The sequence below is a fragment of the Sarcophilus harrisii genome, chromosome 3 (genome assembly GCF_902635505.1).
Source record: "Sarcophilus harrisii chromosome 3, mSarHar1.11, whole genome shotgun sequence".
In the NCBI taxonomy this organism is placed as follows: domain Eukaryota; kingdom Metazoa; phylum Chordata; class Mammalia; order Dasyuromorphia; family Dasyuridae; genus Sarcophilus; species Sarcophilus harrisii.
Genome location: NC_045428.1, coordinates 177,744,283 through 177,763,815, shown reverse-complemented (window position 1 = coordinate 177,763,815; position 19,533 = coordinate 177,744,283). Strand labels below are relative to the sequence as shown.

Sequence of the window (19,533 nt, the reverse complement as noted above, 5' to 3'; positions counted from 1 at the left end):
GAGGATTCTTGGTTACAGACTTAGATTGATGAGCTAATGACACTGTTCTTAGCCATTGTTCAGCCTGGAGTTTGCCATTTTCACCCAACTTTATTGAAATCTTCATGAACCAGTTCATACATAACCTTTGCCATGCTGCTTTCCATGATTTCCATCTTCATTCCTTCCCCATTCAAAATGTTTCTAATCCTTTCAGATAAATTCCTTTTATTAGAATGAGGACACTTACAGTATTGTATTTAACATGTTAGATGGCTAATATTTGTTGGTCTCTCACTCTATACCAAGATAAGGTCAGAATTAGTTCATTATTTACACAGAAAGGGTGGGAGAAGTGAGAGTTTACCTGTCATTTCTGTGGAGAAGGGAAAAATTTATGACCAAACAAATAAATGCAAAATGAATAAATTTGATAACATTAAATTAAAAAGGTTTTGTGCAAACATGCAGCTAAGATTAAAAGGAAAACAAAGGTGGGGAACAATTTTTATAGCCAGAGTTTCTGAAATATATAGAGAATTGATTCAAATTTATAAGAATACAAGTCATTCCCCAATTGATGGATGGTCAAAGGGATATGAACAGTTTTTAGATGAAGAAACTATCTATAAAGAAGATATTCATCTACAGTCATAGGAAAAAAATGTTCTATACAAATTAAAAACAACTCTGAGGTTCTTCAGATTGGCTAAGATGACAGGCTAAGAGCAAACAAAGGAAATGAAACTGGTCAAAATAAGGCCTGATCAGTTCTATAGATGTGGAAAAATTGGGACATTGGTGGAGTTGTGAACTGATCCAACTATTTTAGAGGAGAGCAATTTGGAACCTATGCCCAAAGGGCTATAAAGTTGTGTATTTCCTTTTATCCCCAGCAATGTTATGACTGGGCCTGTTGTATACCAAAGAAATCATAAAAGAAGGAAATGTACCCACATGTACAAAATTTTGGAGTGGCAATAAACTGGAAACTGAATGGATGCCTAGCAGTTGGGGAATGGAATAAGTCGTAGTATTATATTTATTATATGTTATAATAATATATTTATATTACATAAATATATGTTATAAATGTAATGGAATATTACTGTTCTATAAGAAATGATGAGCAACTGATATCAGAAAAGACATATGACATTATACACAGAAACATTATATGGTGATCAACAGTGATCCAAGACAATTTCAATAGATTTGGGATAAAAAATGCCACCAGCTACCTCGAGAGAGAACTATGGCCACTGAATGGAGATCAAAGCATACTTTTTTTTGTTTTCTCTTTCACAACATGATCAAATTGCTGCCTTGGGGAGGGGAAGGTATAAGAGGGAGAAAAAAAATTGGGAGGCTCAAAATCTGACAGAAATGGTGAAAACTATCTACATGTAATTGGAAAGATAAAATGCAATTGAAGAAAGGTATAATGTTTTAAAGTGGTAAAGGAACAGTTTTGGAATGAACGAATGAACAAATGAATGATCTAGTATGCAAGAGAGTTAAATAGTCAAATAGATGTTAGCTGAACTTGTGTCCCGTCCAATTAAAATGAATTAATCGTATGTTAGAAATTCTAATTGTCTTTAATCCTGCTTTACATATTTTTTTTTTCCTGACAGACTTACAACTGCTGTTGATTTACCTCCTGAGTTTATTCATCTTTATATATCAAATTGTATCTCTACATGTGAGCAGATTAAGGACAAATACATGCAGGTGCGTAATCAAAATTTATAAAAAACTTCTGGCAAATAGGATGTGCTTGCTTTAAATTAAAAAAAAAAAAAAAACTAAACTGTTTCTGTTTCAGAATCGTTTGGTGCGGCTTGTATGTGTCTTTCTCCAGTCTCTGATCCGCAACAAAATAATCAATGTACAGGACTTATTCATAGAAGTACAAGCATTCTGTATTGAATTCAGTCGGATACGAGAAGCAGCAGGCCTTTTCCGATTACTAAAGACACTGGATACAGGGGAAAATCCTTCTGAGGCAAAGACTTCAAAATAAGGCCTGATCAGTTCTACAGTGTTTTAATTTTTAAAACTGTTAGAATTCTGAATGGATGGATGCCTTAGACTAATAGTTTAAAATTTTTTCCCATTTGAAGCAAAATTTTGCTTTTGCTTTTTTTTGCTACTGATTTTCCTTTAAATGAATCTTCTGGATTAAATAGAGGGTTTCATCTTTGGCTGCCTTGGTGATAATGATCTATGGGAAAAGCTACTATTCTGAACTACACAAGTAGTCTAGCTCTCAAGCACTAGAGAGCAAGCTTCCTCTTTTGTTTATAAGAATAGCTAACTACTTGTGATAAATCATGATTCAAGCTTCCCAAATTTTAGGCAATCTTTTAAGGAATTATTTAAATGGGAAAAGACCACAGAATTTATGAACTGAATTAATAACTTGTTAAGTCACATTCTCTAAGTGGAGCAGCATTTGTGATTTAATCATTCTTAGAGTCACAAATTGAAGGAAAATTACAACTTTATTTAAAAGTTTTCATTAAGCACACTATGAACTTGTTAAAGAAAAACTTTTATCTTTTACCCTTTAAGCTGCTTGGACTTTTAACCTGCTCTTGTAACTATCCATTCTGACTTTCCAATGTGGGTATATTCATAAAAATGTTCCCATTTTCTAGACTATTTTACTTAACTATTTTTTTGTTCATGTTTTATCTCTCAAAGGCTACTTCCATTACTAGGTTTGAAAGAACAATATATCCTAAGAAAAAGAGTTCCTAAGTGTTTAGGGTTATTCAACTTGCATTAATGTCATATTTTTATTAAGAATTTTGGAGAAAAGCAAGTTTTCCTCTTTGAAAAGAATGGAAGCATAATCTCTTACCTTTTGGGCAACAGTGCCTTACCTCAAAAAAATCATTTTTACATATAGAATTTGATTTGTATATCTCTTTTCAGCAGAGTACATAGTGCTTTTATTAGAAAATCCTACCTTGTCTTTATCAGAAGGAAATCAAAGCAAACTCAAAGGCAGCTATGTTGTTCCATTCCTATTAACTTAATTGGGGGGAGGGTTTGTTGAATATGAATATGGTTTCTTGAATAAACTGCCTATTCTTATGAGATGGGAGCTTCATGAGTTCTTAACAATATTTTTGCTTGGAGGAAGAAATAAGATTTTAAGTATCTTTTTAACCTGTGTTAAACCTATGGTTTAACCTGTAGACTAACAACATCCAGGTATAAAGACTTGTGGTTTTGTGTTAACTGTGGCTAATAATTACTTCCATCTTTCTATTTTGGTTTCCCTTTTTTTGTGAGGGAGGGGAAGGGGGGGGCGAAGAGAGAATTTGAAATTAAGGAAATTAAAATTTGGTGAGGAAGAGAAAATGTTAGTAGATTCCTTAATATTTTCAAATAGAGTTCCTATCCTTTTAACTCAGAAGCCCAGCTCCTTTTCTTCCCTGGATAGAGAAGAACTCAAATTAATAAAATTATCACTAAGACTTACTTGTGTGATGCAACTTTATTATATTTATATATTATATTAGTATTGCTTCAACAACAAAATTTCAGTTCAATGAAATTGAATTCTGCTTCACTTTTTAAAAAAATGACCTTTTTCCTTTACTTTTATGCTTTCTTTTATTATTTTTAATTCATTTTCATCTAGTATTTTCTCCCCAATTACATGTAAAAATAATTTTTAACATTTATTTTCAAAACTTTTGAGTTCCAGATACTTTCCCTTCTTTCTTCCCCACCTCCTTCATTGAAAATGCAGTCAACTCAGTATAGGTTATATATACAATGCAATATCACATATAATATAGGTTATATGTAGTCATGCAAAGTTATGCATAATCTGTGAAAGAGCATCATCTTCCCCCCCTCCTCCCCAAGAAAAAAAAAATTTGCTTCAATCTGCATTCCAACACCAATTATTTCTCTGGATATGGATTCATAAATCCTTCAGAGTTGTCTCGGATCATTGTATTGTTGAGAATAGTTGTCACAACTAATCATCTTTCGATATTACTTTGTACATTTCGTGTACTTTGCTCATGGAGATCGTTCCAACTATAGTACATAACAATAGTATGACATCACAATTTATTCAACCATCCCCCATTGGGCATTGCCTCAGTTTCCAATTTTTTGCACATAAAAGAGTTGCCCTAAATGTTTTTTGCTCATATAGCTCTTTTTCCTTTTTTTTCCCCCTTTTGGGGGGATTACAGATCTAGTAGTGTTAGTGCTAGACCAAAGAGTTTTAAAGCATGTTTTACTTGGACATAATTCCAAATTGCACTATAGAATGGTTGAACCAGTTTACAACTCCACTGCATCAATCTCATTTTCCCCACATCCTCCCTAACTTTTGTCATTTTCCTTTTCTGTCTTATTGGCCAATCCAACAGGCATGTAGTAGTACTTCAGAATTCTCTTCTCAAGGATTTTGTTTCTGACTACCCCCCTCCCTCATCTGTCCTCCTGTCATTCTTGGCCCCCCCCCCCATTCTTTTTCCCTTTTATTATCCTATATGATAAGAGACTTCTACACCCAATAGTATATCCCCTTTTTGAGCAAATTCTGATAATAATAAAGTTCACTTGTTCTTATCTTTCCTCTCTTCCTGTAAAAGTTATTCTTTGCCTCTTTTACATGTAATTTACCTACATTTTACCCCTACCTTTCCCTTTCAGTACATTCCCTTGATATCTTTATTTTTTTAGATATCATTCCTTCATTCAACTAACAACTGTTGCCTTCAGCCTACATATTCCCTAATAATGAAAAAGTTCTTATGAATTACAGGTATCATTCTTCCCATGTAAAAATTTGACCTTAAGTTCCTTATGATTTCCCTTTCCTATTTTTTTTTTTTTTGTTTTTCTAGAATCTCATTTTAAAGCCAAATTTCCTATTTAGTTCTCTCTTCATCAAGAATACTTGAAAAAAAATCATTTTATTGAATTACCCATTTTTTCTCCTGAAGGATTATACTGTTTTGCTGGGTAATTCTTGTTAATAATTTTAACTCCATTGTCCTCCAGAGTATCATTTCAAACCTTCCAATCCTTTTTAATGTAGAAGTTGCTAAATCTTGTCTGACTATGCCTCCAAGGTACTTGAATTGTTTTTCTGGTTGCCTGCAATATTATCTCTTTGCTCCAGAAGGTTATTCCTGGAAGTTTTCAATTTGGATCGCTTTCAGGAGGATCAGGTTGGGGCAGTTTTCTGTGACAAATTATTTAAACATGGTATCTGGACTTTTTTGATCATGGCTTTCAGGTAGTCCAACAAATTTTATATAACATCTCCTGGATCTATTTTCTAGATTGTCTTCTATTTTTTCATTCTTTTGGTATTGCTTTATTTTTCTGGATTTTAAATGTCATTAGCTTGCATTTGTTCAATTCTATTTTTAAAGGAATTGTTCTCTTTAATGAGATTTTGCACCTCTTTAGATTAGGGATGTGCATTCATTATTTACATATTTCCATATGAGTCATGATGGGAAAGAAAAATCAAAAGGGGGAAAAACTAAAAAAAAGTCACCATATATTGATGCACACTCAGTTTCCATAGTTTCCTCTCTTGATATAGTCATCAGCTTCCATTTGCTCAGTTCTAGTTTCTAATATGATTTTCTTCAGTTAGCTTTTGCATTTTCTTTTCCATTTGATTAATTCTACTTTTATAGGTGGCATTTTCTTCAGTGTTTTGTTTTGCATCTGTCAGCTTTATTCTTTATTCTGAAGAAACTGATTTCTTCAGTGGATTTTTAATTAATTAATTTTGGGGGGCATTTGATCAATTGTATTTTCTTAATTGTTTTCCTTTCCCAAGCTGTTCTGTGTTCTCTAAAGAAAGCTCTTTGGGCTTGAGACTAATTCATGTTCCCTCTTTGAGGTTTCAGATATAATCATTTTGTCCTTTTGAATTGTTGTCTTGGTCTTCCCCATCACCATACAAATTTTCTGATTTCTTGCTTTTCTTTTTTTCCTCTCCCCTCCCATCCCCTGCTATTTTGACTTTTGAAGTTGAACTCTGCTCCTTTCCCAAATGCAGCTCTCCAGTGCACCTGTGAAAAACATAATATACCAGTCTAAAGAATGAATATTCACAATCCAAAAGGACTGTCCTACTGACTTTTCATGATTTTCTTATATTACTCATTTCTCTTCCCAATTTTTCCTTCACCTCTCTAGCAATGCTTCTTTCACATAAGACCACTTCATATTTTTCCTGGAAGCTCTGAATGTAACTATCTTCTGAGTGTGCATTGTGACTTTTGTCACTTTTTGTCAGAATCTCTTCTGTTTATTTTTTTTTTTTCAGTCTATTATGTTTAATGCTTTCTTAAGGTAAGACTAATGAACACATGTATATCCATAGTTCTTCCCTCAACTTTACCAATGAAATAAATACTATTTTCTCAAATCTTAAGGTCCACCTCAGTAATTATATCATGTTGTGTTTTTGTTCTGTTTACATAATTGCCACTGTATTTTTTCTTGGTCTAACCAAACTGTCTTACGGCTTAAATTCTTTGTATTTATTTTGACACAGTAATAGCATATGTATGCGTATATATATATATATATATATATATATATATATATATATATACACACACACACACATATGTATACATATACAAAACATTTGTTTAGTCATTCTACAACTGATGGGCACTTATTTGAGCCCTTTTTGTCTCTGACATAACAGTGATTTAATCTTGCTGTTTCTGTGTTCGATGTCTTGATTCTGCTCACTTCACTCAGCTGATGTTCATGTAAGTCTTTCCAGATTTTTCTAGTATCAAGTCTGCTCACCATTTCTTATAGAAAAGTAATATTCATTATTTTCACATGCTGTAACTTACTTGGCCACTCTCCAATTGAAGGGCATCCACCCAATTTTCAAAGTCCTTATACTATAAAAAGAGCTACTACAAACATGTGATTCTTCTTTTTTATGATCTCTTTGGGGTATAGACTCAATAGTGGCACCACTGTATCAAAGGATATGCACAGGTTTATAGTCATTTGGGCAGTTTCATTGTTCTCCCATTAACAATAATGTCCCAGTTTTTCCATATCCCCTACAAAACTTGCCATGTTTCCCTATCATCTTAGCCAATATGATAGATGTCAGGTGGTACCTCAGAGTTGTTTTAATTTGTATTTCTATAATCAGTAGTGATTTAGTAGCTCATCACCTTTGCCAAGATTTGTACAGTTTCAACGTTTTTTAAAGTCCCAAATGCAGCTCTCTCCAGGGCTTCAGTGCACCTGTGAAAAACATAATATACCAGTCTAAAGAATGAATATTCACAATCCAAAAAAAAGAGCTAAGGGGTACAAAATATCCTTTCAGTGATATTTTATAAAATACAATATACATAAATTATGTGATAAGCTAATGACACAAAGTTTACTTATTTTACTATTTACTATTTATTTTAAAGCATTTAACATTTTACTGACATTTACATTTTGCTGACAGACGTTTAAAAGATTATAAAGATAACCTATCCAATATTAAATTAGACACTTTTGGAGCTATGTAAGTTCTTAGAAGACCAGACCTGAAAATAAATTCAAAAAGACCTGCCTGGATTTTCTTTTTTTTTTTTTTCGGATTCCCAATAAAAGCATTTATTAGCCCAGAGAGCTAGATTAATAAGAGGTTTATTATTGAGTCTAGAAGTAGGAGATAGGTGAAGGTAGAGATAAAGAGGGCACTGGAAAGAGGGTCCAGTGGACAGAGGGTCCTCACATGGCGACCATGTTTGGAATCTCTGCCCTGGATTTTCAATAGTCTACTGCACATTCAGATTCCTAACAGAGAGCAGATAGGCTGTAAAATATACTTTGGATGGAAAGCCCACATGAATAAAATCACAGATCCAATTAAATCTAAGATAACCTAATATGATTTTTTTTCCCTTATTAATTTAATCCTCAAGCATTTTAATATAAGAAATTAAAACTTTTTTTTTTTAAGCAAAAGTTCATAAGTCTTAAACTTGAAGATGGTGGATTAGGGGCAGCCACTTAACTCAATTTTCCTAATATTGCCCTCCACACAACTTTTAACACTTCAAATCAAATTTTGGAGTGGCTGAGCTAATCAAAAATCAGGATGAGGTATTTTTCCAGCTTAGGAAAACTTAAGAGATAATAGGGAGCTGTCTGAAGTTCACAAATTGCAGTGGTGATAAAGTGGCAGCTTTGGAAGCTCCAAGTCCAGGGAAAATGAGGAGATGGGACAACTAGTCAGAGATTAACAGGGGACCCTCTGTTGGAAGTGGGTACAGTTGGCACTGACTCCAAGATAGAAAGGATCACTGAGAGCTTAGTTATAAAGGAACGGGAAACCCAGTCACAGTGCCCAAGCAAAGAGTATCACTACTAAGACCAGAGTGCAGATAAGGAGAGCCATGACCATATCACTCCCAGGACAACACAGAAGCACTAACAACTTGTAGCCCCCCAGAACTAACTGAAAACAGCACAAAAAAGCCTAAAGTACAAAACCTAACAAATAGAACCCAACACAAAGTTCAAAAACAAAAAAGTGACTGGAAAATGAGCAAACAATAAAAATCTGACCACAAAAAAGCTACTATGGTCACAGAGAAGTCCAAGTCATAAACTCAGAGACAATAATATGAAAACAGCTACAACCAAAGCCTCAAAAAGAAAAAATTCTAACATAAGCCCAACAAGAATTCCCAATAAAAATTAAAGAATATAAATAGTAGAGGAAAAAATGGTACTTTAGTGGCTTCCACACTGAAGAAACAGAGAGTAATATATTGAAAGGCAAAGAACTTATGCAACTTGGACTGCAACCAATAACCTATCTAGAAAAATAAGTGTAATCTTTAAGAAAAAAATTAGTCATGTAATGAAATACAGAACTTAGAAATGTTTCATTTGAAAAGACCAGAAGGTCTAAGAGAAGCATAAAAATGTAAACAATGAAAGAATAAATCATAAGGTACAGAAGAGTAATCATAAGTTAAACTACTTAACATTCCTATGTGAAAAACTTAACTCCTAAGAACTTTATCATTATTGAGAAAGTTAAAGAGTTTACATAGAAGACAAAGATGTAAGTCAATAAAGTTGGGGGGTGACCTCCCCCAAAGAAAAATAAAAGGAGAAAAGAGAAATGCAGTGAGTAGAGAGGAAGATGGGGAAAAAAGGGCAGAGGGGGTGTAGGCAATGTTTAAAATACTCATGTGAATTGGTCTGTGAGTGTGTGTGTGTGTGTGTGTGTGTATATATATATATATGCAATATGTAGTTACACTCAGTTGTGTATAGAAATGTTAACTTGCCCAATACCCAATAGGAGGAGAAAAGGACAAAGGGAATTAATAAAGGGGAGAGCAAATTAAGGGAGGCAGTGGTTAAAGATAAGGACTTTTGAGGAAGGCAAGTTTAGAAGAAAGAAAGAAACAAGATAATTATTGTAGCTCTTTATTTAGAAAACATATGCATGCATAATTTTTCAACAATGACTCTCGCAAATCTGGATCTGGAAAGAAAAAGGAAAAAATAAAAAAAAAACCTGAGAAGGAATACAAATATGCAAGTAAACAACATTAAGAGTGAAAATGCTATGTTATGGTGGACAGTCTTAATTCCCACAGTTCTCTCCCTGGGTGTAGATGGCTCTTTTCATTACTGAACTATTAGAACTGGTCTGAATCAATTCATTGTTGAAGTGAACCACTTTCATCAGAATTGATCATCGTATAGTCTTCTTGTTGCCATGTATAATGGTTCTCCTCCTTTCACTTGGAATCAGTTCGAGTAAGTCTCTCCTGGCCTCTCTGAAATCATCCTGCTTTCTTATTTCTTAACAATATTTCTTAACAATAATATTCCATAACATTCATATAACACAATTTATTTAGTCACTCTCCAATTGATGGGCATCCAATTCAGTTAACAGTTCTAGCCACTACAAAATAGTTCTAGCTGACACAAACATTTTTGCACATGTGGGTCCTTTTCTCTCCTTTAAGTTCTCTTTGGGATACAAGCCAGTAGTAACACTGCTGGGTCAAAGGGTATGTATAGTTTGATAACTTTTGAACATAGTTCCAAATTGCTCTTCAGAACGGTTGGATTCGTTCATAGTTCCACCAACAATGTATTAGTGTCCCAGTTTTCCCACATCCCCTCCAACATTCATTATCTTTCCCCGTCATTCTAGCCAATCTGAGAGCTATGTGTGGTATCTCAAAGTTGTCTTAATTTGCATTTCTCTGATCAATAGTGATTTGGAGCACCTTTTCATGTGAGTAGAAAGTTTTCATTTCTTCATCTGAAAATTGTCTTGTTCATAACTTTTAACCATTTATCAAATGGAGAATAGCTTGAACTATTATTATAAATGAGTCAACTCTATATTTTAGAAATGAAACCTTTATCAGAACCTTTGAATGTAAAAATGTTTTACCAGTTTATAGCTTTCTTTCTAATCTTGTCTGCATTAGTTTTGTTTGTACAAAACCTTTTTAATTTAATATACTCAAAATTATCTATTTTGTGATCAATAATAATCTCTAGTTCTTCTTTGGTCACAAATTTCTTCCTCTTCCACAGGTCTGAGAGGCAAACTATCCTATGTTCTTCTAATTTATTTATAAAATCATTCTTTATGCCTAGATCATGAACCCATTTTGACCTTATCTTGGTATACAGTATTATGTGTGGGTCAATGCCTAGTTTCTGCCACACTAGTTTCCAATTTTCCCAGCAGTTTTTGTCCAATAGTGAATTCTTAATCCCAAAAGCTGGGGTCTTTGGGTTGAAACAAGATAGTTAGACAGAAGGTCTATGTAATCATGACTGAATGTGAATGGGATGAGTTCATCCATAATACAGAAGCAGACAGCAGAATCAATTAGAAATCCAAATCCAGAATCCAAAGGGCTGGAGAAGAATCAAATATGCATCAGCTGAAGTAAAAAAAGGATAAGGCAACAATTACGATCTCAAACAAGGAAAAAACAAAAATAGACCTAATAAATCTAATTAAAAGAGAGAATCAGGGCAACTACATTTAATACTATAGACAATGAATATCAATTTTTTTTTTTTTTTTGCAGAAAGTTTCTCTGATTAAGACACCTCATTTCTCAAATATATACTAAGTATGGAATTGAGTCAAATTCATAAAAATAAGAGCCATTCCCCAGTTGATAGTCAAAGGATATGAACGGGTAGTTTTCAGAAGAAATCAATGCTATCTGTGGTCATATAAAAAACTGCTCTCTATCAGAAAAGTGCAAATTAAGACAATTTAGAAATGATAAAAATACTGGAGGGGATGAGGGAAAAATAGGAACATTAATGAAACTGTTGATAAGAGTTATGAACTGGTCCAATCATCCTGAGAAACAATTTGGAAATATGGTCAAAGGGCTCTAAAATTGTGCATACCCTTTGATCCAGCAATACCACTACTAAGCCTGTAAACCCAAAGAAATCAAAGAAAAAAAGGCCATATATATAAAAATATTTATAACAAGCTCTTTTTGTGGTGGTAAAGATTGGGAAACTGAAAAAAATGTTCATTAATTAAGGAATAGCTGAACAAATTGTGGCATATTATTGTGAGATAGTAGAAATGATGAAGGGATTAATTTCAGAAAAGTTTGCAAGACTTATGTGAACTGAGACGAAGTAAAATGAGCAGAACTGATGTCATTATCCACAGTAACAGCAATATTATGATAATCAACTTGCCACTCTTATCAATTCACTGATCCAATACAATTCCAAAGTACTCATTAAAAAAAAAAAGTGTTATCCATTTCCAGTTCATTCAATTGATGAACTCGAGTGCAAAGTGAAGTATACTTTTCCCACTTCCTTTATTTTTCTTGTTTCTGTAATGTAGCTATGAAAATTTCTTACATAATTTCACCAATAATCATTTTATTGCTGGAAAGGGAATAGGAGGAAGAAAATAATAACTCTGAATAACAAATTCAGAATGTCTTTAATTTAGTAAGACAGCAATAATCTTTATTCTGTGTTTTAAAAAACTATGCCCTTTCTTCTTACTATTCATAACTGGCACATAGATGCAAGTCCTAATAAGAAAAACATATGGTTATGCAAAATAAATACATCCAAAGTCTCCTCTCTCCTTTTACAGTGATTAGTCACTACATTAATCAGAGTCAAGTCTTTAAAAGCTGTCTTCCTTTATATTGTTCTAATAATGATGTAAATTGTTGCCTGGTACTACTCATTTTACTAGGTTAGCTTATTTTTCTACTTCTTGGTGAAGTAATGGAAAATTCTGAGACCTAAAGTCAAAAGAGGTGGCTCAATTTTACTATGACCTTGGGCTTTAAATTCATTATTCAATGAGGGTATTGAAATGGGAGGAGATTATTGAGTTTTAAATAATCCCTGTCAATTATAATGTTCCTGTCATTGCTAAACATGGGATCCATTTTTACTTGCTATCAATCAATATAATTGCTTTAGGACATTATGTCTATTACTCTATTTACAAAGTAAGCCTGTCTATCAATACTACATTTTATTGTAAAGCATGAGCAAAAACCACTGTACAAATTCACTTAAAAAAAAAAAAACTTTAAAAATTAGTAAATATATATATATATATGTATATATATCATAGTTTAGGAAAACATTCATTAACATAACCATCCTGCAATTGGTTACTAACTGAGGTCAGATTAGTAGTTCGCTTCTGGAGACTTTGTCATTGTGCGCCATACTGAGAGCAAACTGCTTATGGATAGCACTGCAATTCGGCCTTTTACTGTCATCATTCCTCAGTTATAGAAATTCATCTTTTAGATAGTTTTTTACGACTTAAAAGTTTTCTACTAATTTGTTATTCTGTTTCATATGTTGGCTACTATAAAAAAAAAAACTGGGATTGGTTTCATATAAATTGTTTTGTTTTTAAAAGTTCATTTTGCAGAAATTGGCTAGTAGACCAATAAAAAAGATTTTAAGATATCTCAGTCTGAAAATATTTGTTATTCATCCAGAGATCCAAACTATTAAAATTTCTGTCAAGCATTCTGAAGTGCAATATTAATGTAGCTAAATAATAGCAATAAACTGAATACATATTTCTTTACATTTATAATAAAAAATATTAGCATTAAAAATGAGCAAATTCTTCTATTGTTCACAGTCTCCCAGATTACAGAACTTAGATAAAAATGGTTACCTTGCTGTAAAGTGATGTAGCTTATGTCTTTTCAATTATTTCTTTTGTTTTTCTGGGTGTGAGAAAGCCATATATTCTAGACATGGGAACAAAGGAAAACAATTTAGATTATTAAACCTAAGATAAAAAGTCGCAAGCACATGAGATTATGTGATAACTGGCAAAACCCTACAAAAATTGTGAGCTATTACAGCAATACTCCTATTTATTTTAATTTTTAATACAATACTCATTATCTGTTTTCTTTTCCTAATTTTTAAATTTCAAGTAATGGTAACTATTTTCTGGTAGCATTTTGTCTTTAGTTATCAGATTTCTTCTTTGTATGAAAGCATATACTACAAAGGAAAAAGATATATCTTTTTTCCTTAAGTATTTGCAATGACTTTATAAAGCATCACTTACCAAATGTGACACATTTCTCAGCCTTCTATTGAATCTTCATGGCTGTCATAGACCTTTGGGTTTCTGGAAAAGGGCCTGCAATCATTCTATACTCCTTTTATTTGTAAGCTTCACATTTAAACTTTTGAGTCAAATAGGTGGCAAATGCTGCCAGAAATTAAAATTTTTTCTTCTGTGTTAGCTTCACAGATTTTCCTAATAAAATTCTTTGAGAAGTCATAATCATCACAGAAAGAAAAAAGCAATGAATGACATTTTTCCATTAGAAAAGGATCATTATTTGATACTTAAAGCAAACTAAACTATTAAAATGTCACTCATCTCAGCATTCTGAATTGCTATATCAATGCAAGTGAGGTATTAATGATTACCAAGAGTCACAAATTTTCTTTATATTCACAAGGTTAAGAAGCAAAATCTATTTCACACAAGAGATTTCCTTAACTATTAAATTAGGTTGTTTAAAACCCTACAATTTGGCTGTTATGGGAAAATAGGAATTTATTTTTAGTTTTAAAATGTTTTTTCTTGGCCAATCTCCACAAATTTGGACTATATACTTTAGGACACATAAGGTGACAAAGGAACAATTTAGAAGGTGTTCTTTATCTAAAGAATACTACCATGCAGGGCAGCTAGGTAGCGCAGAAGATAGAGCACCAGCACTAAAGTCAGGATGACCCGAGTTCAAATCTGGCCTAAGACACTTAATACTTGCTAGCTATGTGACCCTGGGGAAGTCACTAAACCCCAATTGTCTGAGTAAAAAAAAAATACTAGCATGCTTCTTCACATGCACCCTTACATTCTACTACCTGGAAGTAGAAACAAAGTAGATACATAAAATCTGTTGTATTCTCTCTTGTCTTCTGAATAAGAATTCGAAAGGAGTTCTTTGAAGATTAATACAAACCTAGTTCTAACCTAGAATTGTCTTTTATACTAAGAAAAACAGATTAAGATATTTAATAACTAAAAAAACCTAGGATAATGATTTAGTATTCTGTCACATTCATTCCCTGAAAAATCTCTCTCTCTCTCTCACAAACACACAGACATCTTTTACCTCAATCTGCTCCCGTTATATCAAATAGGGTAACCTTTTGTCCTCATGTTCATGTTGGGTTTTAAATGTAGGTAAACTATAATAGAAGAATTATGAAGATCTTGATTACAATAAGACTTATGGGAAGGACAGGATGGCAAGCACTGGTAATTGCTGTGGCTAGAAAGATAAGGCTAATAGATTTCTTGAGCTCAGGAATTCTAAGTTACAGGATGGCTAAAATTTATTGACTATTAGACCAACTCTGACCAATATGGATGCTATTGAGGGAGGAAAGGAAGCAGCTAACATCAGAAAACCATAATAGATTAACGCTTCTGTGCCTTATGAGTAATCCAATTTCAAAAAGCAACAACATCATAGTTTTGCTTCATTTCCTTAATAAAGCACAGAAAAACTCAGTAGTGAGGTAGAAGAGAAGCTAAAGTGATTTATTTTTATTTATAGAAAAATTTATCAATATTCTTTTTCCCACTGCAAGACGTCACAAGGAACAGGAAAAAAACATACATACATACATATATTCACACACATACACATCTTTTTTTTTTTTTTTTTTTTAACAATTTCAAATAGTCAAAGAACCTATTTCTAGTTAAGTTCTGAATTATTTACATAAAGACACACAGTCAACAGTGTTATAAAATTTTCATCTTTGAACAAGTTTCCCTAAACCTCTAAAATATTTCCTCCAGGGAAAACATTTAATTACACAATGCCACCATCAAGAAATATATCAAAATAAATTGTGCTAATTCTTAAATCAACTTTCAGAAAAATAATATTTCTTATACTTTAGTAATTGTAGTATTTTTTAGAAACAATGACACCAATATTTTACTTTACAGATTTTCTTTCTTAAGTTACAATTTCTATAAGTCTGATATGACAAATTCTTCCAAATAACAAATGTATTTTTAGCAAGTAAACATGAAGACTATATCAAAAACCTTTCCTTTTTTGAATAAAATATCTTAGCTCTTTTATAATAAGAACTAGAAAAGTCTGAGAAATAAACGAACATACATAATTTTTCCAATGTATAAAGTATGTGTTGATGCAGTTCAAAAAGCTGCTGTGGAGCTACTGAATGATAATGTCCATTAGAAGACAGGCTCTTCCTGTGGAGTATCATTGTCATCTCTTTCTAAAACAAAGTTTAAAAAAAAATACCAGATCAGTCCATAATATTACATCAGTCCCTATTGCCTAGGAAATTAGCACCAGCATACTTAACTGGTCTCAAGAACTTGATGACTACTTAATAAGTTAGCAAAGTTAGATTTTCTATATCAACTCTTAAGTTTGTGAAAATTAGATCAGAAAAATATACTCCATCAAAAATAAATTTTATCCTTACAAAATACTATTATCTAACCCTTTAAAAGCTATCACATACAGTGAATCCAGGAAACTTAAGGGAAAACTGATTAAGAAAGCAGAATGAATAGAACCAAGAAAACAATAGACACAAGAATTCTAACAATGGAAATGGAAACAACAATACATCAAAAACTTAACTGAATGTATTAAACCTGAAAGAACAAAGAGGCCTCAAAAGTGAAAGGAGATTTATTCTGGGTTACAAATATGGAAGTTGAAGACTTTGATGTACATCTCAGTTTTATTACTTACTACCTACATGTAACCCTAGATCAAGTCACTTGACCTCTCTGGGCTTCAATTCTCTACAAAATAAAGTCAGACTAAATGATGAGTCATCTATTTAAAAGTTCTTAAAATGACTTATTTTGCTTATATCATCCTATATGTATCCTCAAATCTATAGCTATTACAGATAAATAAGTGTGTATTTGTGTATATATATAAAAAAACCCATCTCACTTACCCTTAGCATTTAAATAGAAAGTTTTATAAATTAACAGGTAACAAGTATCTCAAATTGTTACATACATACAAACCTACACAACACAAAAGGGTACAGTGACATGTTATTAAGTCATATGTAATAGGCCACAACTCTGAACTTGAAACAAGGATTCTTACAAGGTGTTAACTCAGTGGAATTGATGAGACAATGGTTATCTAGTTTAGCATGGTGATTAATAGTTCTCTAAGTTCAGTATGATTGATTTAATCTCAAAACAAATAATGGTTTCCTAGTGATATAATGATTGGTTTATACTCAGTGTAGAGCATATAAGCTGGGACAAACTCAGCTAGGGATTCAGAGCCAGATTCATTCCATCGTCCACCTTTGTGGTGGTTGGAGGCTGAAGCATAAGCTTTCAGACTCAGAGAAATTCATTCACTCCATCTCACACCACAGTGGAGGCAGGCCTGTCCTACTTAGCTTCTCCACTGAAATTAAGACTCTTAAGAAAGCTAGCCTGGGCCCCAGGCCCCAGGCAAGGAAACTCGACTACGAAGGAGACAATAAAGAATTTGGACTTTAACACCTGGCTATTCTCATGGTGATTACTCTACTGAAAGGAAGGCTGCTCCAAGACCTCCAGAAAATCAACAAGAACACTATAGTCATGTGATGACTAATGTGGAAATGTTTTACGTAACTACACATGTATATATCTAAAGCAAATTGTTAGCCTTTTCAAGAAGGAGAAATAGGAGAAAGAGGATATGTACTCAATTTTTTTTCAAAATGTTAATTATTTTTTACACGTAATTGAGAAAAAATTAAATATAAATTAAAATGAACTCTTCTAATTCTTGTAGTCTCAGATTGCATTTTTTCATCATAAAGGAAAAACATCTAAAGTAATCATTAAAAACTTTCAGAAATTATTCAAGTAGAGACTGGAGAGGCTAAACTAAATGATCTTTTAAATTTTCTTCCTTTTTCTCTTCTGAGACTTATTAGATAGTAATTTTTCTTTATCACAACAGTGACTTAAATATTTGGCATATTTTTATTTATGTATTTTCCTCATGTAAGTTCTTATGTAATTTACTAGAAATTCTATATGACAGATATAAAATACATACTCCTGTTTATATTTCTTAGTATAATTTTGTATGTTCTTCATAATAACATGTTCCCTTTTCCCACAAGAATTTATTTCTAATTCTAATATTATCAAGGCACACAATGATACAGTAGCATCTTACAAAGTCTAACTACTTACCTAGTAATGCAATATTTTCCTCTGTATCATCTTTAAAGTTATTACACGCAGATCCATTTGTAGAAGATGATGGCAAATGGCTTACTTCATTCCTATCTTCATCTTGCAAAGTGACGCTCAAATTCACAATTGAAACACTACCAGGCATGGATTCTGGAACTGGTATGTCCTGTAAATCCTCAAGATTTCCCTTAAATAGTTAAAATAAAATGAATTTCCTAAGTAATAACATAAAACAAAACTTCTTTCCCCCATAATACAAGTAATTAAGCTTGTCATAATTTTATTTTTATTATGCAACTTCTAATTGTAAAAATTACTTATTTTTCAATACCTTGTAACTTTTCAAAAATTCATCATTACAAGAAGAATTCATCATTAAAAGAATATAAAAGGCTAATATAGTAAATCCAACTTAAAAAAACTACTAATGAAAAAAATGGGAAATGGAAGTACAAGAACCAATAGAAAAGAGTAAGTAATAAATAGTCAATGAATAAATCACAGAAACAAAAAATTGCTCAAGAGGAAAAATAAAACACACTAAAACTTAGGAATTCTCATGACAGTCTTCAAGGATGAAGCTTTTATTTTACTGAAGAGAGACAACATACGTATAATTACATAGAAAATGATTATGTAAATAAAACCATTTGGGGAAGAGCACCCTTTGAGTAAGAGGGAGAAGAAAGTGGGCAAATCAGAACAAAAGAGACACTCGAGATGAATTCTGCAGAAAACTACTGAAAGTGGCAGAATCAGTGACTATAGCTAATAAATCAAAAACAAGTATTTATAAGGAATTATATAAGGAATAAACAAAATTGTAAGATAAAATATGACTACATCATTCTCTAAACTTAAACTGTGGGGGCTCTCCAATAATTCTAGGTATTTGTGTTTAAAAATTCCTTAGGCATTTAAAGTTTTCCCCTTGTTCCCAATTTACTTTTCGAGGTTAAATATGCAAAGTTCCCAGTATAGCTTTAAATCTTGAATTCACAAGAGCACTAAAACTTTGGGACACCCTGTAAATGACTCCTTTTCACTATCTACTCCAATTAACTTTCTTCATATTCCTCATATATAACATTTCATCTCTTCTTTGTGTCTGCACTATCGATCACAAACGGAATTGATTCCCTCCTCACATGAGAGTCCCAGGTCTTCTTCAAAATTCTGCTCAAGTATCAAGTTTTACATGAAATCTTCCCTCATCCAACACCTTTTGCCCAATTTTCTTATATATATATATGTGTGTGTGTGTATATATATATATACACATATGTATATAATAAAATAAATAGCAATCTTGAAGACAGATTTTATATTTTTTTTTTATTCTCTACATACTTATAGATTACTATGATATTTTCCTTGTTTGAATGTAACTCTTTGAAATAATCAAATAAACCATTAATTTAATGTATCCCCAGGGTCCAGGACAGTTCCTTGCACATTAGGTAGGTAATTTAGTAAATGCTTGCTAATTAATCACCTTTGTTACTATATATTTTGTAACATATCTAGGTGTGTTTGCCTTACCCTTTCTATAAGCCTGCTAAGCTTTTTGAAAACAAGTAATTCATAGTGAATTCCTGTTACCTAGACAATGTTTTGCACAGGATGCTTTAGTGAATGCTTGCTGAATTGTAAAATACTTATGAAGTCAGAAAAGCTAAAAATCCTTGGGGAACTGTTTGATAATTATAAATAATATTAGTTGAGTGTTATCT

The 19,533-nt window shown here is 32.3% G+C and overlaps 2 protein-coding genes and 1 non-coding gene across 13 annotated transcripts in view; 1 reads left to right on the top strand and 2 right to left on the bottom strand.

Annotated features, from left to right (window-relative positions):
* Positions 1-3,470, top strand: part of CNOT11 (CCR4-NOT transcription complex subunit 11) — a 37,407-nt gene extending 33,937 nt beyond the window's left edge. The window contains exons 6-7 of one of the 2 annotated variants that reach the window (XM_012546165.3): positions 1,617-1,713; positions 1,808-3,470. In XM_012546165.3, coding sequence (XP_012401619.2) covers positions 1,617-1,713; positions 1,808-2,005 — 295 coding nt within the window. In that variant the 3' untranslated portion in view covers positions 2,006-3,470. The remainder of the gene's footprint in view (positions 1-1,616; positions 1,714-1,807) is intronic. The other variant, XM_031958823.1, reaches the window with a different exon arrangement.
* Positions 3,471-5,953: 2,483 nt separating this feature from the next.
* Positions 5,954-19,533, bottom strand: part of RNF149 (ring finger protein 149) — a 28,589-nt gene continuing 15,009 nt past the window's right edge. The window contains exons 6-12 of one of the 10 annotated variants that reach the window (XR_004232872.1): positions 17,798-17,987; positions 15,717-15,833; positions 14,691-14,766; positions 13,625-13,687; positions 13,220-13,295; positions 7,194-7,266; positions 5,954-6,053 (exon numbers count right to left, since the gene is read on the bottom strand). Coding sequence is in view for 5 of the 10 variants with exons in the window: in XM_031958817.1 (XP_031814677.1) it covers positions 15,628-15,833; positions 17,798-17,987 (396 nt within the window). In the remaining 5 variants the exon portion in view is untranslated. Of the gene's footprint in view, positions 6,054-7,070; positions 7,267-9,483; positions 9,524-10,726; positions 10,956-13,219; positions 13,296-13,624; positions 14,767-15,095; positions 15,838-17,797; positions 17,988-19,533 lie in introns of those variants that run through there. The other 9 variants (XR_004232871.1, XR_004232873.1, XR_004232875.1 and 6 more) reach the window with 9 other exon arrangements.
* Positions 12,702-12,817, bottom strand: LOC111719996. The gene has a single exon (XR_002769888.1). It is a non-coding gene; the product is annotated as a small nucleolar RNA SNORD89 (small nucleolar RNA).